Source organism: Acomys minous (assembly GCF_964271855.1).
Source record: "Acomys minous genome assembly, chromosome: 1".
In the NCBI taxonomy this organism is placed as follows: domain Eukaryota; kingdom Metazoa; phylum Chordata; class Mammalia; order Rodentia; family Muridae; genus Acomys; species Acomys minous.
In genome coordinates, this window is record NC_140483.1 from 21,399,280 (window position 1) to 21,423,223 (window position 23,944).

General features: G+C 47.9%; 2 protein-coding genes across 4 annotated transcripts in view; both read left to right on the forward strand.

Moving 5' to 3' along the window:
* The window catches only part of LOC311603513 (sodium/potassium-transporting ATPase subunit alpha-4), a 40,003-nt gene extending 26,011 nt beyond the window's left edge, over positions 1 to 13,992 (forward strand). Inside the window, exons 20-24 of one of the 3 annotated variants that reach the window (XR_014781109.1) lie at positions 5,394 to 5,524; positions 5,626 to 5,727; positions 8,723 to 8,955; positions 9,595 to 9,686; positions 9,971 to 13,992. Coding sequence is in view for 1 of the 3 variants with exons in the window: in XM_084792482.1 (XP_084648608.1) it covers positions 5,394 to 5,524; positions 5,626 to 5,727; positions 9,595 to 9,686; positions 9,971 to 9,999 (354 nt within the window). In the remaining 2 variants the exon portion in view is untranslated. The remainder of the gene's footprint in view (positions 1 to 5,393; positions 5,525 to 5,625; positions 5,728 to 8,722; positions 8,956 to 9,594; positions 9,687 to 9,970) is intronic. The other 2 variants (XR_014781110.1, XM_084792482.1) reach the window with 2 other exon arrangements.
* On the forward strand, positions 13,866 to 23,845 carry CASQ1 (calsequestrin 1). Its single transcript, XM_084792637.1, has 11 exons — positions 13,866 to 14,314; positions 15,812 to 15,896; positions 16,954 to 17,054; positions 17,724 to 17,835; positions 18,186 to 18,259; positions 18,602 to 18,732; positions 19,903 to 19,948; positions 20,397 to 20,451; positions 20,661 to 20,761; positions 21,659 to 21,733; positions 23,224 to 23,845. Exons 1-11 carry the CDS (start codon positions 14,036 to 14,038, stop codon positions 23,383 to 23,385), a joined length of 1,221 nt encoding a protein of 406 aa, XP_084648763.1. The 5' UTR covers positions 13,866 to 14,035; the 3' UTR covers positions 23,386 to 23,845.
* The last annotated feature ends 99 nt before the right edge of the window (positions 23,846 to 23,944 follow it).

The following is a 23,944-nucleotide window of genomic DNA, read 5'->3' on the forward strand; positions in this document are numbered from 1 at the left end:
CTTACGGCCCCAGAGGGTTAGAGTCCATGATAGTGGGATGAAGGCAGTAAGTTGAAGCCGCAGCTGAGAGTTCACTCGAACCATAAGCAGAAGGCAAAGAGTACACAGGAGGATGGCAAGAGGCTTTTTGAAACTTCAAAGCCCATCCCTAGAAACACACCTTCTCCAAGAAGGCCACACCTTCTAATCCTTCCCAAAGAATTACATCAGCTGAAGACCATGTGTTCAAACATACGAGCCTATGAGGGTCATTATCATCGAAACCACCTTGTTCTGCTTCTGAGACCCCTTAGGTTTCGGGCCACATAATAAAGCAAAGTGCTTTTAGTCCACCTTCCAATAGCATTTCACAGTCTCAACGTTGCTTTAAAGTCAAAAAGCAAATTATATACTTCCAACATACAGTGACACAGAATATGCATAACTGTAGCAAGAAATTAATAAAGCAACGGTTTCTCTTTAACCCCGCTAACTCCCAAAATAATTGACACACAGAGACTAGAATTTATTTTATAAGCTTTAACACATTGGAGCTGAGCAGATATCAACGCTTTAAGCTATTTTGCTATCTTTCAGCTACACAACCCATGTCACTTGCCTTAATCATTCCTGTCTGGGCTGCTTATGTGCTCTCAGGTCAGGTCTCATGACCATGTGCTCACGGTCCATACTGCCCCATGGCAACTTCCTTCTCTCCTGCTACATCTCCCACCCCCACCCCCGCCATGTTCCCTCTCAGACCCTAAGCGCTGGAACCTAAGCCCTACCTACATCTCTTCTGGCCAGCCCAGGCTGTCAGCAACTTTATTAGCCAATCATGGAGAACTGGGGGGCAAAGTTAGACAGTATCGCTTGGTATATGTGAGAATGTGCTTGTCTGGGGTGTAACCAGATCTTGGGGGGGGGGAGCAGTAATTAACAATTAAATACATAGCAACAGACCAGCCCCCAACACATAGCTGTTCCAAAAGGGAGGAACCAGTACATAATGAGGAGATACTGAATCAAAGTAAGAATGAAACCCAACAGGGAAAACTGCAAATCCTACAGCCCCAGGTCAGGCGTCAGAGGGTTTAGATGCTTGCACCCCGCCAGCTTTGAGGCCTGCAACACCCTTGTCACTCTTGGACTGTTCCACTCCCTGTTTGCAGCTCTCCTAGGCAGATATCTTATGGCTCTGGGGTCTCCCAACATTTTGGGGAACTGTGAAATCAGCCTTCACTTTGATAGCTTCAAACAATGAATGTTGCCTCTCAGGTTTTCTATATCTGGACCCACCTTGTCACGTGCCTTGCCTCGGTGGCTCTCCATAGTCACAGAAGAATATCCCATAATCCTGTTTGAGTCCTTCTTGATTTTAAAGCCAGCACCATGTGGATGACAACTTGGGATAAACCTGTCGCCCTTGAGTCTCACGCGCAGCAGCTTTTGTTACTGGTTTTCAGAAGCAGAACATTCCTTAGGCCATGTCCTTTTACAAGCTGGATGTTTATTTACCTTCCATGTGGGGTCTTATGGTGAGGGCAGCCCTCCCTTTATTCCAACACAGGGCTGGTCTCTCCTTAATCCCCTTGTTGCTTTTGGCACTAACCTTGGAGGCCAATTTTAAACTTTTTAATATTCTTTTCTCCTCAGGCTGTGCATTTTGTGTTTTTTTTTTCTGTCCCACTTGTCTTTTTCATTACTGACCTACATAATAGTGATCACTAATAATTACCAATAGGGTCAGTATTAGGCTATCTTGAACTCTCTTCTGCCAAAGAAATTAGTCTGGTTTTTTTGTTTGTTTGTTTTTTGTTTTTTGTTTTTTGTTTTTGTCTGCTACTTTTAAATCTATCCTTAAGTAAGTTCTTAGGATGAGGGCAGAAAACAGTCACATTCTTTGCCAAAATATCACAGTAGTAGTCTCTAGTCCAGTGGCTAATATCCTTTCCCTTTCAATCCTCTTGAACCGGGCCTCCATAATCCTCATAGGTTTTGGCTCACTGCTGCCTTCCAAAGTCTTACTGTATTGGCCCATTAAGCTCTGCTTACAACATTCAACCAATTTTTCAGTCCAAAGTACCAAAGTTTTCCATAGTCTTTCAAGAAAACCTCATGATCTGTTCTGCCACAGCAATACCCTATTTCTGGTAACAAGTTCTGTTTTAGATACATTTCTTTTCTCTTTTTCTTTCCTTCTTTCTCTCTCTCTCTTTCTTTCTTCTTTTACATTTATTTAATTTTATGTGTGTCTTGCTTGCATGGCCCATGAAGATCAGAAGAGATCATTGGATCTCCTGGAACTGGAGTTAATCATGGTTGCGAACCATCATATGGGTTCTGGGAACCAAACCTGGGTCCTCTGCAAGAGTAACAACTGCTCTTTACCGTCAAGCCATCTTTTAGCACCTAGTTACTTTTCTATTGATAATCTGATTAAAACACCAAGAAAACTTATAGTTAAAAAAAAAAGTTTATTCTGGGCTTACCGTTCCAGAGGTTAAAGTTCACAATGGCAAAGCTGAGAGCTCTCCACCCAGCGGAGAGCCTACACACTGCTCACCGCTAACGTAATGGTTCCTTGTCTTCTAAGAAAACTATTAGTTCTACCTATCACAACCTATACCAGAAACTGATCTGAGACCTGGGGATATGGCAGTAAACCAAGATGATCAAGTCGTGAGTGTGTTTCTATGTACACCAGGACGGCCTCTAACTCATCTACTTGCCTCTTGCTTCTGCCCCCCAAGTTCTAGGATTAAAGGTATGCACCACCACACCCAGCCTATAAGCCATGAGTCTTTTTTTTTAATTCATATTTTTTCTATTAACTTATTTATTTAATCACTTCACAGCCTGATTGCAGCCTCCTCCCTCCTCTCCTCCCAGTCCCACCCTCCTACCTCCTTACCTCATTCCTCCCTCACTTTCTTCTCAGAAAAGGAGAGTTCCCCCATGGGTACCAACCCACCCTGGCACATCAAGTCCAGGTGGACTAAGCACTTCCTCTTCCACTGAGGCCAGGCAAGACAGCCCAACTATGGGAAAGGAATCTAAAGGCAGGCAACAGAGTCAGAGACAGCACCCCTCCCCAATGCACTCCAATTGTTAGGGGACCCACATGAAGAAGAAGCTGCACATCAGCTACATATGTGTAAAGGGCCTAGGTCCAGCCCATGGATGCTCTTGGGTTGGTGGTTCAGTCTCTGTGAGCCCCTAAGCCATGAGTTTTATGCAGCTTATTCTAGTTATGGGAGGAGAGGAGGGGTGTGTGTGTGTGTGTGTGTGTGTGTGTGTGTGCGTGTGTGCGTGCGCACACACAAAACATATCAAGTTAACAGATTTTTAAGTCCAAGAGAGACCAGAGAATAGTAAAATTGAGATACTAGAGTGAGAAAGAAGGATAAAGATGGAAGATAAATATGCTTGAAATTTAAATTGCAGAAAAACCATAGGCATTTGAAAGACCAAAGAATAATATCTACAGCTTAACTGTAAGAACAAGCTGCCTACTTAGTGTGTGGAAGATGTCAGAATTAGAGGGGTACAAAACTGGGAAGCCATGGTAATGGAAGATTATTCATAAATATTCATAAATATGAAATTTACATCTCAAAAAAAAATGAATACAAGAGCAGGAGTAACGGTGAGTCAGACGCTAAACTCTCCAAGGAATGGAAGGGATTGGCACAGACTGTGGTGCAGAGCTGGCTGGCACACAAATACGCTGGCTGGGCTTGGCCTATGTTCCTACCATATTTGGCTCAACAGCTTTTTGTTTGTTTGAGACAACATTTCACTATGTAGACCAGGCTGGCTTTGAATATAGAGATCTGTCTGCCTCTGCATCCCAAATGCTGGGATTTAAGGTGTGCACCACCATACCCAGATAGGTGTTTTGTCTAGTTTTGTTTTGTTTCCTTTTGTTTTTTTGCCCCAAGACAGGGTTTCTCTGTGTTATCTTGGATGTCTTGGACTTGCTTTGGCTTTTTTTGTTTGGTTTGGTTTGTTGTTGTTGTTGTTGTTTTTGAGACAGGGTTTCTCTGTGTAGCCTTGGCTGTCCTGGACTTGCTTTGTAGACCAGGCTGGCCTCGAACTCACAGTGATCTGCCTGTCTCTGCCTCCGGAGTGCTGGGATTACAGATATGCGCCACCATGCCCAGCTCCCCAGATAGTTTTTCGCCTTTGTTTTCTAATCACTTAAGGCTTTTCGTTTCTTTCTAAATACAACTTTAGACACACTTATAGTTAGTATCTTACTATTGTATAAACCTATCTATTAATTTCTTATCAATATTTAGAAACATGTTGTCATGTTTTTAGACATAGGCTCTTTTCTACAGTTTTCCTCCAGTCTAATTTAGATACGCTGCTTCTGTGCGCCTACAGCACTCTTGGCGTCTCTGTTATAACTTAACTATTGTATTGACACTATTAACATTTTTATGCCTCCTAGTAGATTCGAAGTCCCTTACATACAAAATACAAATGAACGAACCATGGAATGAATAAAGGAGTGCCTTCTGTCTACCACTCTGTGGGGCCTTGAGCATGCTAGGCAAGCAACCTACAACTGAGCTCAGCTCCAGCCTTCTGTCTACCTCTCTTTTAGGATATTCTTCCCTGCTCTGTATTCATAGTGCCCTCCGATTAGCCCTTCCTTTCTAACCTATGACCTTTGGACTCTGCTGGCCTAAGTTTGCCTTCTTTTAATCATATTCCCAGTTTATTAATGTACTGACTGGTTTTATGTGTCAATTCGACACAAGCTGGCATCATCAGAGAGGAAGGAGCTTCAGCTGAGGCAATGCTGCCATGGGATCCACCCGTAAGGCATTTTCTCCATTAGTGATCAATCCAGGAAAGTACAGCCCATGGTGGATGGAGCCATCCCTGGGCTGGTGGTCCTGGGTTTTATAACAAAGCAGGTTGAGTAAGCCATGGAGAGCAAGCCAGTAAGCAGCACCCCTCCATGGCTCCCAAATCACCTCCTGCCTTCAGGTTCCAACCCTGCTTGAGTTCCTGTCCTGACTTCCCCTAGGGATGGACTATGGTCTGGAAGTATAAGCCAAATAAACCCTTTCCTCCCCCAACTCGCTCTTTGGTCATGGTGTTTCATCTCAGCAATCGAACCCCTAAGACAATTACTTACTGAGGCACGCTATGTAACATTTAATAGGCAAAGTATGGTGAAGGGCTCCAAAGAACTTTCAGTCATGTAGGGAAAATACACAAATAGTATAATGCAATATGAAAAGTGCTAAGACAGCTAGGTGTGCAATGCCAGAGGAATCCAGAGACAGCAAAGCTCAGACTCTAGGTTCTGGAAAGCAAGAAAGACAAGAAACTTTTGGGCAAATCAAAACTCCTTTCTGACCCAGTTGCCACTTTTTTGCTCATCCTACCCACAGACCTATGAGCAGCGGAAGGTGGTGGAGTTCACGTGCCAAACGGCCTTCTTCATCAGCATCGTGATTGTGCAGTGGGCTGACCTCATCATCTGCAAGACACGCCGGAATTCACTCTTCAGGCAGGGCATGAAGTGAGCACCTACTAATAACTACTAACCCTCCCCACACTGTACACGCTATGTCCTCGCCTTGTCTGCCTATGTCTATTACACTCATCGATCTTTCTTCCCAGAAACAAAGTCCTATTATTTGGACTCTTTGAGGAGACGGCCCTGGCAGCAGTCCTGTCCTATGCTCCAGGCATGGACGTGGCCCTGCGAATGTACCCACTCAAGTGAGTAAGGGAAGGGATGCTAACCCAGGGAGAGCATTTGGGAGGAAGAGGGGGGAAGTGTGTGCTTGAAAAGGACAGTCACCAGGTGGGGACTGCCCAGATCAATGGAGCCACAGTGACCTGAGAGGTTCTTTCACACCCCAATACATGGCCTCAATTGCAGACTGTGCCAAGAGACCACAAGCCACCGGACTGGCAAGCTCAGCAGATGTGGCAGTGTTCAATCGAGTAGAATTTTATGACGGCAAGAATACGTGTTTCTTGGTCCTAATATAATCATGACAATAGTCCCAATTTACCGGGTAGAGTGGCTCATACCTGTAATCCTAGGAGAGAGAAATAGACGCATGAGGAATTCAAGGATATTCTTGGTGGCAGTACAAGTTTGAGGCCAACCTGAGATAGAAACCCTGTCTCAAAACAAAGAGCCAAGTTCATGGTTACCTTAACTAACTCTTTTGTTTTTATACAAATATGTTTTAATGTGAGAATGTTTTACTATATGAGATCTAATAATATATTAATCTGTTTAAATATTTGAGAATGAACACATTGAAATTGTTATTGTCTAGTTCCTTGTCTCACTCGGCTCTCAACTTTTTATTATGTTTTTTTAAAAAATATATTTATTATGTATATAGTATTCTGCCTGCATGTGTGCCTGCACTCTGGAAGAAAGCACCAGATCACATTATAGATGGTTGTGAGCCATCATGTGGTTGCTGGGAATTGAACTCAGGACCTTTGGAAGAACAGCAAGTGCTCTTAACCTCTGAGCCATCTCTCCAGCCCCCTTTTTATTATGTTTTGATTTGGCATTAATATACACTTATGAAATTTTTTGAGGCAGGGCCTCATGCTCATGTGCCCAGGCTGGCTTTATACTTGCTATGTAGCGGAGAATGGCCTCGAAGTCATCCGACCTCTCACTCTCCCAAGTATTAAATTATAAGTGTGTGCCACAATGCTCAGCTTTAGTTTCTGGGGATGTAGCTCGGTGATGGGGTGCCTGGCTAGCATGGACAAGGCCCTGGGCTCTATCTCTGGCATTAGAAAAAATAAATCCAAAATTTACCAAGAAGAAGTGCCCGCCCCGTTGCCACTATGTCACCTGCACAGGTTGCCTTTAAGAATGATTTCGTGAACCAGGCAGTGGTGTTACTTGCCTTTAATCCCAGCACTTGGGAGGCAAAGGCAGGTGGATCTCTGAGTTCGAGGGCAGCCTGGTCTACAGAGTGAGTTCCAGGACAGTCAAGACGACACAGAGAAATCTCGTCTGGTTGGGGGGTGGGGTGGGAAGAGTGAATTAGTGTGTATTCTTCCAATTCATTTCGTGTTTTTTCGCATGCTTTGCTCATCTACCTATCCCTTGCATTGTTACACACACTGCTTCATACAATATAGGTGCTCAATTAATATTTAATGGTGGATCTAGCCTTAGACGTTGACAATCCTGTTTGAATCTCAGCCCTTAATATTTTATGACTTAAAGGAAACACACCCCAGTCCTGAGGCATCAGCCCATTGGGCAGGGCTGGGATGTAGTGTAATGGCAGAGCACAGGCCCAACACACGTGAGGCCCTGGGGTTGAGCTCCAGCACTGCGGAAGAAATGGAATCTGGCAGAGTGTTGAGAACTCCATGTAGACCTCGGTTTTTAAACACTGAGCATATTTGGTCCTGGAGGATTTTTATTAATAGTGGATTTGGTTTTGTTGCTGTAGATGTCAATATCAAATGCAAGTGACCCTACCTTTCTCTGTAGGCATCTTGCCCACAGCACTCAGCACCTACTATTATATTGTATAACCCTTCATCTCTTTTTTTTACCATCTCTCTGAACTCCGCAACATAAAAGACCATCATGTGGCCATTTTTACTTCCTAGATACCGTACACAGATTCAGAGTATGTGTGTGTGTGTGTGTGTGTGTGTGTGTGTTATTCACTGAAAAAGTATTTCTGCTGGCACTTGGGAGGCAGAGACAGGTGGATCGCTGTGTGTTCAAGGCCAGCCTGGTCTACAAAGTGAGTCCAGGACAGCCACGGCTACACAGAGAAACCCTGTCTAAAAAAAAAAAAAGAGTAGAAGATTAAAACTGGGAAATCATGAATTTGAGGCCATCCTGACAATAACATAAAACCCCATTTTAAGTAGTCATGGTGGCACACACCTTTGATCCTAGCACTTGGAAGGCAGAGGCAGGTGGATCTCTGTGAGTTCAAGGCCAGCCTGGTCTACAAAGTTAGTCCAGGACAGCCAGGAGTACAAGAAAAAATTCTGTCTTAAAAAACAAAAAACAAACACTCATTTCAAAAAAAATTTAAAGAAAGGAAAGGAAAGAAAAAGGATAACTTTATTCCTATGGACTATATTTCCTTTTAGCCGTTGAAAATTTTATATCCTAAACTGGGCATGGTGCATGTCTGTGATCCCAGAACTTGAGAGACGGAGCCAGAAGGATCAGGAGCTCAGGGTCATGCTTGGCTACACAGCAAGTTCAAGGACAGTCTGGGTGATGAGATCCCACAGAGATGGGAGAGGGAGGAAACTTAATAGCTGAGTTAAGACAGATAAGCAGTATAGGGTACTCCCCAGGCTTCTAAGATTTAGTAAAGGAAGAATGTAAACTACATTATTAGTAGTGTTGCTAGTGATTGGCATAGGGGTGTATGCCTGTATCTCAGCACTCAAAAGGCTGAGGCAGGGGCATCCCAAGTTTGAAGTCAGCTCCGGCCATATGGAAAGACTATGCCTTAAAACAAAACAGAACAAAATATGTTTATAATGATTACACCCATGTTGAAATGGCACTTTGGATATATTGACTTAAATAAAATTATTGAAATGTATTTATCATAATTTGTTTCATTTATCATAATATGGGCATTAGAAAACTAAGTTTTGCATGTGGTTTGTAATATATTTTTTCTTTCTTTCTTTTTTTTTCCCCTCTGTGTGTGCATGTCCGTGTATGCATATGATGTGAGTTCAGGTACATATGCCCCATAGCATACATGAGGTCAGAGGATAACTTCTGGTGTCGCTCTTCGCCTTCCACCTTGTTTGAGACAAGAGTGTCTTGTTCACAGCCACATGCACTAGGCTAGCTGGCCTGCCTGGCTCTGGAGACTGCCCTGCCTCTGCCTCCCATCTCTCTTTGGAGGATTACAGACACTTGTGCTACTGTACCGGGCTTTTGTATGAGCTCTAGAGATTCGATCACAGGTGATGAGGCCCGTGCTGCAGGCACTTTACCCACTGGACTATTATCTCCATCCACCTCTAACGCTCGCATTGTATTTCTATTGAACTATTGAACAATGCCACTGAGATATGCACTGCTCTCTGGGTCACTCAAGGGTATAAACCTCTTTGAGTCCATCTTCCTGTTCCCTAATTAGAGAAGAGGCTCAAAGAGAAAAAAAAAAATAAAGTGTCTATGTTGCAATATGGAAGTGCATGTAAACACACATAAATTGGTTTATATATTGCCTTCCTTAGTTAGAAAGCTTAGAGTATGTGCTCGCATGCGCGCGCGTGCATGGATGTGTGCACGCGCACACACACACACAAAAACTAGCAGGTGGCAGGGGGGACTCTCTCAGCAGCTCATGAAAGTCAGTTGGCAATATCTAGAAATGCTGCATTAACTCTGGACATGACATCACATTGCTGCTGGCATTTTTTTATTTCTGTCTTGTGTCTTTTCGCTCCTCGAAGGGAAAGTCAACTTTATTCAATGCAGGCCCCACCCCCAATCTTCAGAACCCAGCCCAGTCTGCACAGCTCCTGTGCACCATTGCTGCTTACCATTCTCTGGGCGCTGTATCCTCAGCCGCACTGACCATCTCTTGCTCTCTACAGGGCAAATTGGTGGTTGTGTGCCCTTCCCTACAGCGCTCTCATCTTCATCTATGATGAAATCAGAAAACTTATCATCCGTAGACGGCCTGGTGGTAAGGCTATCCTGGACCTTGAATGGTCACCAACCCTCTAATGAGCTTTCCCAACCCATCTGGTGCCCATCCCAGACTCACTGTCTTATGTTACCTCACTGTCTGTCCTTTGCCCTTCTTGGACCTGTGGTCCTCTACTCCTGACCCCACTTGTTCCTCCCAGTGCTCGGTGGGCCCCGTTCCAAAGCAGGCTCTCCACATGCTTCTGGTCTGCCCGTCTGCTGAGCTCCCCTGCATCTCTCTGCTGATGCCTTTTCTAGGTTTACTTTGTCTCTTCTCCACAGGATGGCTGGAGAAGGAGACATACTACTAAACACATCAGAGAAAGAGCCTCACATGACACTGGTCTTGCGGAAAGCCAGGGCTGAGTATGGACACAACACCTGAGATAAAGCTGAGCAGGGGGCAGAGACGGGTTGAATTTACTCTGGATGAGAGAGAGACAAGCTTGCATTCCTGGAGCTGGAGCGAGAGCATCTGGTAGGAGATGGGGAAGGGCTGAGAGAAAGCCCAGCCTGTTCTGCCTGGAGCCCAGTGAGTAGGTACACAGACTTGTTACATCCAGCAGCCAATCTGGAGAGTAAACACTTGGAACGGCCTTCACATTACCCAGTGTACAAGTCTGCTGTGGGGGAATAGAGTGCCGTAACACATCTACATTGTAACCAGGCAAGGTAGACCTCCAGGGACTGGGAAGAGGCTGAAAAGGCACTGGATTCAAGCATCTGGGGCTGGGTGTGGTGGCACATACCCTTAATCGCAGCATTTGGAAGGCAGAGGCAAGTAGAGCTCTGTGGATAGGAGGCCAACTTGTCTACATGGTGAGTTCCAGGCTAGCCAGGGCTACATTGTGAGACTGTGCCTTTAAAAAACAGAAGATCAAACATGTTTAGCCCTGAAGGATATTTCCCACTTTAAGCTTAATCTCTGGTGTCTTGTCCGTGTGAGGGCAAGTGACTCCCCTCAAAGACTAGCTAGAAACCCAATAATGAAAGAGAGGACAAGGGAAGACCAGCAGAGCCTACATCTTGTAGAGGTGCCACAGCACTCACATCTGTGCCCACGCTTGGGGCTTGTGGGGGGCCAAGTAATCTAGACCCTGACTTGTGTTTCCTCAGACCAGACTTGCAGGCCACACGGCATTCACTGTTCTACAGGAGACCCACTAGCGTCAGGTCCAGCAAGCTTCAGTGATTTGGGGATGGTCGCATGGGGTAAGGGCAGGGATCCCTCCTCTGGGGCAGACTGGGTGGTTCCTGCCCTTTAACCCTGTGATCAGAACATCTCTTCGCTCTCCCATCCTTTAGCCTTTTCTCTCTGCTACAGCCTTGAAACAGACTATGTGCTTGGTGGGCATGGTAGCATCACTGAGCTACACCCTGAGCCCTCCACCCAAGTTCTTTTCTGGTCTGATCTTGGTTTGAAAAAAAAAAAAAGGTGCAAGGAGGCCTCTCCCCTGTTCACCTCTCCTCTCTACGTCCTTCCTTCCTTGTCTTGCGCCAACACAAACTCACCTCTGCTCCGTGAGCCTCTCTGCTTTGTCCCTATTACTCTCAGTTCACCTTCAAGCACCTTTTCGAGGTATCTGGCCAAGATGATAGGAAGGAATGCTCAGGCAAACCGGGAGGAAATCAGCAGCTCTTACCGACATGCAACGCATGGGCAACTGCACGCTTTCTAGCCTCGTGACAAGGACTGTACCCACCATCAGTTCTCAGCCCTGTGTCCCCACCACTGCGTTCCATTTCATAGGAGAAGAAAACTTGGGGCTTTTTCTGGAACTTGTACCCCTAACCCCCTTTCAAACTAGTCTTAACAGTGGTAACTGGGACTGAACACGGTTACAAACAAGACCAAAAAAAAAAAAAAAAAAAAAAAAAACAGGGATAATGGTAGAGGATGCTGGATCCGAGGATGAGCTCTATTGCAGGCTGGCAGAAAACAAAAGACAACAAAACAAAACACCCTCCCGTTGAAGGTGTACCCAGCCCCTCTCTCTCTGTACCAGGTCCCTTTCTCAGAGCCAGCCTTCCACTCCTTCTCTCTTCCAACACCAGGTCTCCTGGGGACAGAGCTATATCAGTGTGGGGTCCACCCCGGGCTGCTGACAGGGCTGAAACAGACCCTGGAAGATGGAAGAGGGGTGGGGAGGTTTGTGAGTGAGATGGGGAGGGGGGATGGGGAGGGACCAGCTCCTCAAGTTTCAGCAGTGAGGAGCTTTGAGTGTCTGGTGGGTTAAAAATACAGACGCCCCAACTCAGGGTCATTTGATATGGGTTAGCTGAGGCGTGTTAAATCCAAAAGCCTGCACACAGGGAGTCTGGAAGGAAGGGGACTGAGTAGAAGAAAGTGGAGAGCAAAGCATTAGAGTGAGGAGGCCTAGAGTACTGGTGTAGGAGCTGCAGAAAGTGAGGGTGGAAAAGGAGCCAGAAAAGCCACCAAGAGGCGACCGAGCAGTGGCCGTACGGATGAAGAGGAGCAGAAGCAGTCAAGGTCTCTTCCCAAAGGTCCCAGTTCATGATGGAAGATGTCTACCATGTTGTCAGTGTCTGTTCAGACATTTGCCTCTCCCTAGAAACCTGCAGCAATGAGGCGCCACGATGTCATGTCCTACCTGTCACTCCTGGGTAGCCTCTGCAGAGTGGTAAGCTCTGCCTGGCACATCTGTCACCCTCTTCTCAGCTCCAGTGCCACGCTTGGGCTATCTCTGGCCTCTCCTGCTACAGTGACAGCTGTCCCTCTTGGGCCCACTCGTGCCATGTTCTTAAGCATGATAAGTTAGCTGTGTAAGGTCTGTGCCCTGGACATGAAAAGTTATTCTGCTAACATAACTTTATACTTGTACCTAGATGCAAAGTAAGCCCCATCCTTCTAGAATGAGAAATACCCTGCACTGGGGACAAGGAGGTCTGAGTTTAATGTGAGCTCTCTATGGTCCCTCTTGAGCCTCAGTTTACCTAGGTATAATATGAGCCCTAGAAGGGCCGTAAAACGGGTTCTTGCTACGTACTCAAAAGTGAAATTCAACTCTTCACCTCCAAGCTCAGAGCCTAAAATTACAGCTCTCACACCTCCAGCTCTGCTTTGGATCTCAGATGTACAAAATTAATGCACAGCCTGGTGGAAGGGCCCAGGGCCCAGCTCTTCCTGTTTACCTCACGTTAGTCTTTTTCCCATCCGATTGTCTGTGCCTTGTCAAAGGAAGGAATAAATAGTAGCTCTTTCTAGAATCATGCAGCCTGGGTAATCCTCCCAGCCCCCTATGCCCTAGAAACAGAGTCCCACGGGATCAGGGCAGAGCAAACAGCCATGGGCTGTACAGGCAGAGAAAGCCCAAGTCCCATCACTCCAGGATGGAGTACGGGCCAGCCCTGTCCTCCCCCGCCCCCCCCCCCCACATTCCTGAGTTAGGACTGTTGAGTGAAGCCAAGGAAACTGACTGGAACTAAGCCAGGTTTCTGGTCTTGGACTCAGCTCCATCTTTTATTCAGAGAGTGATCTCATCGTTGGTCCACGTTCTTTAAAGAGAACGGCAGGGGGTTTCTTTCCTGGAGCCTGGAATGCTCGTTTATTGCTCCCCGTCCTTTATAATGTCAAAGAAACAGACTTTCCCTATGGGAGAGTCAGAAGAGATATCCCATATTCCCCCCATTTCATCATGGATTATCAGTTTAGCCTCTGACCCAAGCTGTGCCCTCCTCCCCACCCTACGCTTCCTTCTGACTAGCCTTGCCCTACCCTGGGATCCCCAGTTACCCCGACAACCTCCCTTCCTCCGGCCTCAGCTTCACTTACCCCTAACTCATCTGGTCTTATTTTTAGATCGGGCATCTCTCCCTTTCCCTTTCTTAATATGGCGATGAACTCCTGGGCCTGCATGGGGCCAGGGGCTAAGGAGTCCTGGACACTGAGGGGAGGGGGAGGGAAGGAGCTGAAGGGAGCCTAGGGAAGAGGTGTAGGAGGTGGGAGGACTCCTCCTCCGGGCCCCCGGCAGCGCTCATGGAGCTGTCCTGGCCTCAGAAGGTTATCCATCTCTCCTGCCAACCACAGAGACATATTTAGACAGGACCAGGTGGGGACAGAGGGGAGCCAGTTTCAAGGGGCAGCTCCGGTTCCCTCCCCGCCCCTGCTCCTAGTCCTCCTCCTGACCCTTTTTCTCTTGGCTCTGTCGGCAGTTTCTCCAGGACCCGGCAGTGTCCTCTGTCCACTGCTCTGGCCCGCTCTCTACTCCACCCCACCCCACCCCCACCTGGAGCCCCTAACTCAGGGTTGTGTATCCAGGGGCGCCTCCCTATTTCAGCTACCCTTCTCTGGACCAGGAGGGCAGACCCAGAGCCTACTACCTCCGTATGACAGCTACTGACAGGATGGGGGCCAGAGCAGTGTCCAAGCTGCGGCTGGCCCTGCTGTTTGTACTGGTGCTAGGGACACCCAAGTCAGGGGTCCAGGGGGAGGAAGGGCTGGACTTCCCTGAGTACGATGGCGTGGACCGTGTCATCAACGTGAACGCAAAGAACTACAAGAATGTGTTCAAAAAGTATGAGGTGCTGGCCCTCCTCTACCATGAGCCTCCCGAGGACGACAAGGCCTCACAAAGACAATTTGAGATGGAAGAGCTAATCCTGGAGGTGAGTAGGCGCTAGCAGGCCTGAAGAGCATTGCCCAGTCCCCTCTGTGAGCCCTGTTGTCTGAGGGTGGGGGCTGGGAGGGGCTGGGAAGAACAGCATCACAGGGTCTCTCTCTTCACCAAGAACATGACAGGAATGTGGCCTTAGCCAAAAGACAGACTCAGGGACCAAGGGTCTACCCTTCTCTTGGTAACTTTAGGGCAGATGCTGTAGGGGGCTACCCCACTCTGGGCTGGAGGAGGCAGGGGTGGGTTCTCAGTTTGGCTGGCGGGGAGGCGGGGGAAGACGCTGAGCACAGTACTATGTATGCATTGCACTTCATACCACCAATGTATTATTCTAGCCGAAAGAGTCCCCCGTCTACACACTTAGGGCTGTACTCCAATACCCAAACAGCAGAAATGGAAACACGATTGATATTTTACTTGCCTGCAACTGGCTTAATGACTATATATATATAGCTAAATATCTTCTAGAGGCCTCCCACAGGCCTCCCAGCCCAGCCTCCCTCCCTCCTTCAATTCCTCTTTTGTCCCTCCTGCATCAAATAGATGCCCTCAGTAGAGGATCCGTATAATAGAGGCTTCAGCACGTTTCCCCCGTCTTTTCTTTCAGAGGGGAGACTCTTCACCCCCAATCTGACTTTAGGCCCAAAGCAGAGACAGTTAATAGAAAAAGAAACGAGGAGATGCGGCTTTATGACTGGAATCTACAGGCATCCTTAAGGAAGTTGGGATAAATTTTTCTTTCTCTTGGTGATACAGAGAGGCCCCACCTCATACAGAGCTTGGAGCATTTCAGTGTAAGATACCAGGCCCTAGGCTTGCATCTCTGTGCACCCCGTCAGGCTCTGGAAACCGCTGTTTGATTAATGAGCCAAATATTTTTATCCTGAGTCCTCAGTAGCCTCTGCCATCCACCTGCCATCCCTGAGCTGGGTGGGGGTACAGCTGCAAAACATGCCCACAGCCGAAAGAATCAGTGGATGGCTGGGTGGGGAAGCTTCTGTGATTCTTCATAGAATCCTGCTTAGTTTCTGCCAGTGGCCCTCCCTCCAGGGGTGATGGCGACCTCTTGACTGTCTGGCCTTTCCCACCCTTCAACAGCATGACTAGCTCCCGCCCCCCCCCCAACCCTATCCTCCATAGTTCTCACTTTGGGGGTTACTTGAGGATCTCGGGGTGCCACATCCCCCTATGCTGAGTGTGGCCTTTGATCAGGATGGAAGGCAGGGCCTAGCCTTTCATGGAAGGCGAGGCTCCTCAGCACACATCAGGAACATTCAATGAGCAGTAAATATGCATGATTTCAAAAAGCTGAGCCAAAGTCAGGCGAGGACTCAGAGGCGCCTGGGGACCTGTATCTTAATGGATCTTCAAGGTCAATACTTGAGGAGCTTCTTGCACCTCAGTTGACCCGACCATGGGAAGGCATTAAATGGGGAAGGGGTTACTTAAGAATTCGAGGGGCTAATTTAATCGTGGTTCTTCCTTCCAGTTAGCAGCCCAGGTCCTAGAAGACAAGGGTGTTGGCTTTGGCCTGGTAGACTCTGAGAAGGATGCAGCTGTGGCCAAGAAACTAGGTAAGAGGGGGGAAGGAGGGGCAGGAGGAGGGGGAGGAGGGAGAGGAGGGGGAGGAGGGGCGGGAGGGGCGGGAGGGGCAGACTGGAGAGGCCTGCATGGGGGCCTTGGGGGAGATCTGAGGGCTCAGGAGTTCTTCCACCACATCTGCTCTGAAGTGTGTGTGTGTGTGTGTGTGTGTGTGTGTGTGTGTGTGTGTGTGTCTGAGATTGGGGACTACTCAGTATGGAGTCGGTGCTCCAATCCCAGCGTGAGATGGGGACCTTCTTTATGCTTCTCTAGAAAATGGCCAAGGCTGGCCGTGGTGGCTCATACTTGTAATACTTCTGGACTCAAGGCCTCCTGGGCTACATAGTGAAATTGAAAAGAAAGAAAGAAAGAAAAAAGCATGAAGATTCTTTGTATGCTAACCTATAGTTAAAAAAAAGAAAAAAGGAACGCAGCTAGATGTCTGAAAGGTGAAATCAAGAAATACAGGCATAGCCAGAGAGGCCGTCTACAAAGTCCTTTCTTAACTCCTCCCCAGTCCTCTCCCCTGCCCTCCCCCACCCTTCACTCCCCTCCCCCTTCCTTCTTCCTTCAACCTCTTAGCAGAGACCAGATGTTACACCACCCAGCCACCAGGGGGCAACACAGGCTGGACACCGGATGTGGATGGGGGAAGGGTAGTCGGTTCGCAACAAGTCATCAGGACAGCAATAGCAGAGAATCAGCTACTGGCGTCTTCAGAGAGGCTGGCAGGAATATCTGTCCCTGTCTGTGTAGGCAGAGCGAGGGAACTGTGTTGCTAGAATCTCTGTCTCCCAGTCCCCGCCCCCCACCCCCTCAGACCCTACCTGGACCCCAGCTTCTCCCCAGCTTCCTCAGCTGTGAGGCTAGCTCCTGAGCTAAACCCAGAGCCGTGGGCATGGGGATGAAGGGTTGAAGGTAGCTGGGGAGGGAAATGGCAAAGTGGAGGGTGAGTTTACCAGATTACCAAGCAGGCTGCAGACAGAGCTTAGACTCAGGTCTCTGCGAAGGTTGTGCTCACCGCTTGCTCCCCTCCTGTGCATCCCGTAGGACTAACGGAAGAGGACAGCGTTTATGTGTTCAAAGGAGATGAGGTCATTGAGTACGATGGCGAGTTTTCTGCAGACACTCTGGTGGAGTTTCTGCTTGATGTGAGGATTCCCCTGAGCTTGACACCCTGGAAGTCTCCAGTGCTCCTTGGTCCCTACCAATCTACCCCCTACACACACACACACACACACTCACACACACACACACACACCAGACACACATATACTATATCAGTTGGACACATACCACATACAACATGTAACATATCACATACATCACATACATATATCACATAGAGCAGACACAATGCACACAAAATATACATATACCACATATATATGCCCAGACATAACATATATAATACAAATCATATATATGTACCACAAATATCAGACATAAAACATACATACAATGCACACTCATAATCAGCACACATGACATACAACATGGATATATCACATATAATATCCAACATTACATTTTCCATCATATATATGAACAGATATATCTTGCACATCAGACCCATAAATATAAACCACACATACAACAACATATCAAAACATATACCCCATGCCAAATAGAAGATGCAGAACATAAACATCACACACACTGCACAGCACACAGACTACACACATACACCATTAACAATGCATAACACACAAGCCACATACCTACCCTCTATCAAAATCTCATCCCTGCCTTTCCCCCAGATCCCTCTGAGTCCTATCAGTGAGCACAGAAATGGTCTCCTCAATGTCTTTTTCTCCCAGGTCCTAGAAGACCCCGTGGAATTAATTGAAGGCGAACGAGAGCTGCAGGCCTTTGAGAATATCGAGGATGAAATCAAACTCATTGGCTACTTCAAGAGCAAAGACTCAGAGCGTGGGTACCAGCGGCACCGTCCCCTTTCTGACCCTGCATTCTACCTGCCCTCCCACCTCCCCACTTTGTCCAGTGCCTCCGCATCTCTGGCTCTGAACTCCCGGTGCCCCTTCTTCCTCCCGCAGCGTGGTCAGCCCCATCATCTGTTCCATCTCCCTGTACTCTGGGGCATTCCCAAACACCCCCAGCATCCCACCGCTCCCTCTACAATTCTGTTGTATTTTATTCTCGGAGAACTAGAGTTTAGAGGGCAACGGTCTCATTCTGAGCCCCACATGTCAAGGAAGAAGCCGCGGGGCGATGACTCTCTGGCAGACCCTGAGCATGCCTGTCCCTTCCTCCCCCCTCAGATTACAAAGCCTACGAGGACGCGGCCGAAGAGTTCCATCCCTACATCCCTTTCTTCGCCACCTTCGACAGCAAGGTTCTCTTCCCCGCAGCCACATTGGCTCTCCTTACACTAAGTTGCCTTCAGCCTTTTCTCCCAAAATTGATGGAGTCTTGGTCCCGTTCCACCTCCTGGCACTCCCCACCCCAAGCTCATCCCTTCCTTCTCCTGTAGAACAGAGGGGAAGATGGACCTTAGATTGTCTAGCCCACCTTTGTCATGTTAAATGAAGCCCAGGGAAGTTAAGGCTCACCCGGTGACGGTGACGCAGACTGGCGTTTTTCTGACTCCTTTTCTCCAACTTGTTCCCCCTTTTATACTGTTTCGCACTCTGACCCTGCACCCCCCACCCCACACCTCTCATCCACGTCCTCAAAGGTGGCAAAGAAGCTGACCCTGAAGTTGAACGAGATTGACTTCTATGAGGCCTTCATGGATGAGCCCGTGACCATCCCAGACAAGCCCAACAGTGAAGAGGAGATCGTCAGCTTCGTGGAGGAGCACAGGAGGTGGGCACTGGGCGACCCACTCCGTAGAACAGCTTCCTCCTGGGGCTAGAACACCAGTCTGTGAGGTCAGCTGGCGAACAAGCCAACGAACAAGCTAGAGTCCACTGGAGTTGAATATACTTCCGGGCATTGGTGCTCATGGACACACTAGTTAGTTACCTCTCTATTTTATTTTCTACCCCAGCACTTAGCCCTGAGCCCCACACAGAGAAAGTCCTCTGTAAATGTGTGTGGACTGTGGGGCTGGTTCCGGCTTTAGTAGTGTCAACGAATGAGTAGTGAGTGCCTGTGTTCTGACGGGGAACCATAAGGTACCTTTTATTGCTAAATTTAATTCTTTTAGCACCCTCAGTGAAAGAGGCTTCAAGGGGGAAGACTCAGAACTAGGGTTTAAGCCTAGACTCAGTCCTGTGTCCTTTCTCATTCTCAACACTAGCAGTTGCCAATGGAGGCAGAGGGGGTGGCCCGTGGGGCAAGGATTTTGCCTTCCGGTGGCTGTTAGGCAATGTTTCCAGGACATCTTTGGCTGTGAGGTGTGCTGCTGGTATTTGGTACTCAGAGGCCAGAGATACTGTTAAGCATCCTAGGGTGCACAGGACACCCCCTCCTCTGGATGTCAGCTGATGCTAGGAAACCCTGCCCTAACTCACACATAATTCTCTTCCTTTGTGTGATTCTGCAACTACTCTCTTCCATTAGATTGTGGCCTCTTTCACTGGGGCCAACGTATTTGTACCATTTAACCCTACCCAGTACCTAACTCAGTACTTATAACCAACCCCTTCTGGGTACTGGGAAGTGAGCCCAGGGCCTGGCACATATTAGGCATGTAATTCTATTGAGCCCAAGCTGTCAATCTCACTGAATGAGGGAATGAAAAAAAAATGACTGCAACGATAATCCAGTTTTTACCTTCCCGCCCCCCACCCCCACCCCTGCTCTGAAGTCTCCCTTCCAGCCATCGTCCCCTTCCCACTAGCCATTGTTTTGTGGCCATGCAATGATCCGGGCCTGTTGCCCAGAGCTTAGATTTGCTAGCTGGCTTTTTTTCTGGGCTACAAGCTGTCTATGCCCTAGGCCTGACCTAGAGGTGGCTTCAGCTGTGGGGACCTTCTGGAGGGAGATGTCCTCTCTCACCCACTGAGTAGGGGCCCTCTCTGTCTCTCCTAGGTCAACCCTGAGGAAACTAAAGCCTGATAGTATGTATGAGACGTGGGTGAGTGACTCTCCCAGGACCGGGCACTTGGGGAGCAGGGGTGGGTAAGACTGTAAGTCTTAGACATGGCTGCCTGTCTCTTCCTTGTGTGTTCTGCTGGGGGGGGGGGGCGGGAGCAGTGCCTCAGCCAAGGGGCAAGGCTTTGTTGTTGTTGTCATTGTTGTTTGTCCTTTGTTTTTGTTGTGTTTTTGTTCCAAAGAACATGTCAGGTCTCAGGTGACAGGCATCAGTGAATGACTATAACAAGGCAGATGCCTGACTCTGAGGGTAAAGGGGTCACAAGAGCTGAAAGAATGTCCCTTAGAAAAGAGTCACCACCATGAACACACAAGTTGGCATGCCATGATTCAGATTTGAAGGAACGTCAAGGGTTGGACAGTGAGGTTATGGTGTCCTCCCCCTCCCCCCGCCCACTCCTAATCCTGCTCCCCTCCTCACACTCCAACAGGAGGATGATCTGGATGGAATCCACATTGTGGCCTTTGCAGAGGAAGATGACCCTGGTGAGGAAGGAACCCTGGAGTGGCAGGAGGAAGTCAGGGTTGGGGTAATAGCCCTCATGTAGAAGGCATTCCTGAGAGTTTGTGGGAGAGCAGCCTAGGGCTTGAAATGTGGTGATTCAGGAGGCAGGGGAAACGGGTCTGGACTCTTCTCTCCTGTGTCCCTTTCCTTTCTGTCCCACCTTACTTTTCTCACTTCTGCCCCCTCCGAGACGGTTACGAGTTCTTAGAGACCCTCAAGGCTGTGGCCCAAGACAACACTGAAAACCCTGACCTCAGTATCATCTGGATTGACCCTGATGACTTCCCACTGGTAAGAGGCCCTGCCCAAGCACTGGTGTCCTAATGTGGGGACTTGGGCTAGGCCACCTTCTTTGTTTCAGAATCCCTTCCCCACTTCCTAGCTGGAGACCCAGAAAGATCTGCCTGCTACATGTTCATGAATACTGTAGACACATAGGGCATCCTGAGCTGGGGGAAGGGGATGAGGAGTAAATCGCACGGGGTGTATAATATGTGATTCCCAGATCAGAGGTGGCCCGGTAATTAATGTACCAGAGCTGAAAGGCAGCGCTCTGGAGAGCAGCTGACTACAACACTGTACACGAATTCAGAGAATCAGCAGATCCCCATGTCCCAGGAGAAGCTCTGTTCTCAGCTGAATCCCCAACACTGTTGAATGAGCAACCAGGAACGTGATGATTGCCAGGCTTAAGTACTTAGGTTGAAAGAGGTGGCATCTGGGCTGGAGAAGCGGCTCAGAGGTTAGGAGCACTGGCTGCTCTTCCAAAAGCCTTGAGGTTAGTTGTCAGCACCCATGTCTGGTGGTTGCTCAGCTACAGAGAATCCATCACCCTCTTCTGGCCTTTGAAGGTATGCACATGCACGGCCAACATTTATACAGACACGCAGAAATTAGAGAGAGGTGTAGGGACTGAGGGCTCTCCAGAAAGGAGCGAGTTGCTCACAGGAACAGAGCGGGGATTCCATCCTTCTCCAAAAGGAGACGCTGCCTTCCTCATCCTTTTCCTTCGAGGTTTCTACTATTTCACTCATTGACTTTACCCGCAGTCTTGGGGCCACCGCTGAGCTGTGACTCCATCACTGCCAGCTCTTCTGCCTCCTTTTATCCCTGGACTGACTATCGTCCTCGTATGGATTTGCGTACCCCTTACCTCTATTAAGTCAATGTATTCGGTTCTCTCTACAGCTGGTTCCGTACTGGGAGAAGACGTTCGACATCGACTTGTCAGCTCCACAAATAGGAGTTGTCAATGTCACAGACGTGAGTTTCCTTTCCTCACTCCTGCCTGGGTACCAGATCATCTCCCGCCCAAGTATTAACCAGGCTCAACTTCCAAGCTTCACCTCCGAGACCAGCCAGGCTGGGGTGAGGTTAGGGTGGTAAGGGCCTGAGACAGCACCAGTGCTTCTCAGTATAGCCAGCTCTCTTCCGTGCTGCTGCTACTTAGGAAACGAGTGCTTCCCAGGAGCAAGAGATGCTCCTGGCCCGGTGGAGGGACCTGGGTGGGTAGGAATGCATGACTGAACATTTGAACCATCCACTCACTGCAACCACCTGTTCATTCTTCAAACTCCAGCTCAGCTTCTTTGCCCACCACTAAGTCTTCTTGGAAGTATTTCCTTTATGGTACCCTTGGAGTTCAGTGGCATTGAGAACTTGTCTTAAAGCATCCTGTCTCTTCTAGGAGACTTTTGAACATTTTGAAGGCAGAAATCTTCAGGTGACCACGTACAGACACATACAGATACTTATTTTCAGCTTTTGATTTTTACAGTAGTCTCGGTCTAATTATAAGGCTGGCTCTGGTAAATTTATAGTAATAGAAATAAAATGTTAGCAAGGCAGTGCTTTCTGCTTGAGAGACTTGGAGTTTAAGAGGAAGTAGCATTACAATGGAGATCATTTGTGTACAACATTTCAGGAAGGGATGAATACAAGTCTCCAAACTCAAAGTAAAGGGTGAGCCAAGGTCAAAAGCAAAGGCAGGCGTGGTGGTACATACCTCTAATTTCAGCATTGGAAAGGCAAAGGCTGGAGAATTGCTGGGAGTTTAAAGCCAGCCTGAGTTACATAACACATATGAGAGCTAGCCAGCCAAGGCTATAAACCAAGAACACATCTTTTTTTGTTTTTGTTTTGAGACACAGTTCCTCTGCACAGCCATGACTGTCCTGGAACTCACTCAGTACACTAGGCTGGCCTTGAACTCAGAGATCTGCCTGCCTCTCCCTCCTGAGGGATAGGATTAAAGGTGTGAGCCATCAAGAGCACATCTAAAAGTAAAATAAAAAGTAAAAAAATAAAAACGACAAAAAAGATAGAAAAAAATGAATATCAGGTTTGGGAACAGGCAAGTATTTTTAAAGTTACAGTTTTAGAGTTGAGGAAAAAAAATCACTGAAGCTAGTACCAGGAAACCATTTTATGAAAACCCCTGAATGGTAGAGTCTCTGACTTATTGGGCTGGCCATGAGTAGCTCCCACTGCCTTTATGTCACATCCACGATAAAGATGTATGTTTTTAGAAGCTCAGCTGGCAACAGTAAAGAAGACAGACTGAAGGGAGGTCTTTAAGCAAACCACCTTTTCTTTCCACTCATATCCGTCACTGTTCTAACTCTGATCTTCACCAGGATAGCTTCTCTGGCCACTGAAGGATGTAAGGAAGGGACAGAGGATATACAGTGAGTGGGAGGAAGGTCCAGATGTTTACTAAATTTAGCTTCCATCCCTACCTGTCCATCACCTAGGCGGACAGCATATGGATGGAGATGGACAATGAGGAGGACCTGCCTTCTGCTGAGGAGCTGGAGGACTGGCTGGAGGATGTGCTGGAGGGTGAAATCAACACAGAGGATGATGATGATGATGACGACGATGACGACGATGATGATGACGATGACGATGACTAGTTGCTATGGCAACCATCTACCAGCCCCACTTGCTCTTTACATGTACCTTCCTACCATCCATGCACTTCCCCAAGCTCCTTGGGACACTAGGTCATTCTCTAATATAGGGCCAACTGTGGTCTACATACAGGGTGCTTAATGTCCTGGTCTCCCTTGCTGATGAGAAAAGGAGCTGCTTTTCCTCAGATACCAGCCCAGTTCTTTCATCTGACTTGTCTCTCATCCCATACCTTATCCGTCTCTACTGTTTCTCTTCTGTCACTCCCCATACTTTATGATTTGCCATCTCTGTCTCTCCTATCAATACAGTCTCCTATTACTCCAATCTTAAAGCTTTCCTGACTGTCCTGACCCTGGCCAGGAGGGAGGGAGGTATTGTGTTAGGGGCTGTATCTCAGCCAGCTCCTGTTAATGTATTTGGGTCAAACACAAGGCCTTAATAAAGAAATCTGGGGCAGAATGAGTAAGTGTCTGTTGATGAAGTCTCACCCTTATGGCAGGAGGGAGGAGCCTGCTGGATGGGAGATTTAACTGTGGGTGCCTTGTTAGGAGTGAGCTG

Excerpts from the sequence above, each read along its gene's own strand:
- CASQ1 (XM_084792637.1), top strand. The coding sequence starts at position 14,036 with ATGACAGCTACTGACAGGATGGGGGCCAGAGCAGTGTCCAAGCTGCGG. Across the intron at positions 18,733-19,902 it reads TTCGTGGAGGAGCACAGGAG|GTCAACCCTGAGGAAACTAA; the intron begins GTGGGCACTGGG and ends TGTCTCTCCTAG. Across the intron at positions 19,949-20,396 it reads ATAGTATGTATGAGACGTGG|GAGGATGATCTGGATGGAAT; the intron begins GTGAGTGACTCT and ends ACACTCCAACAG.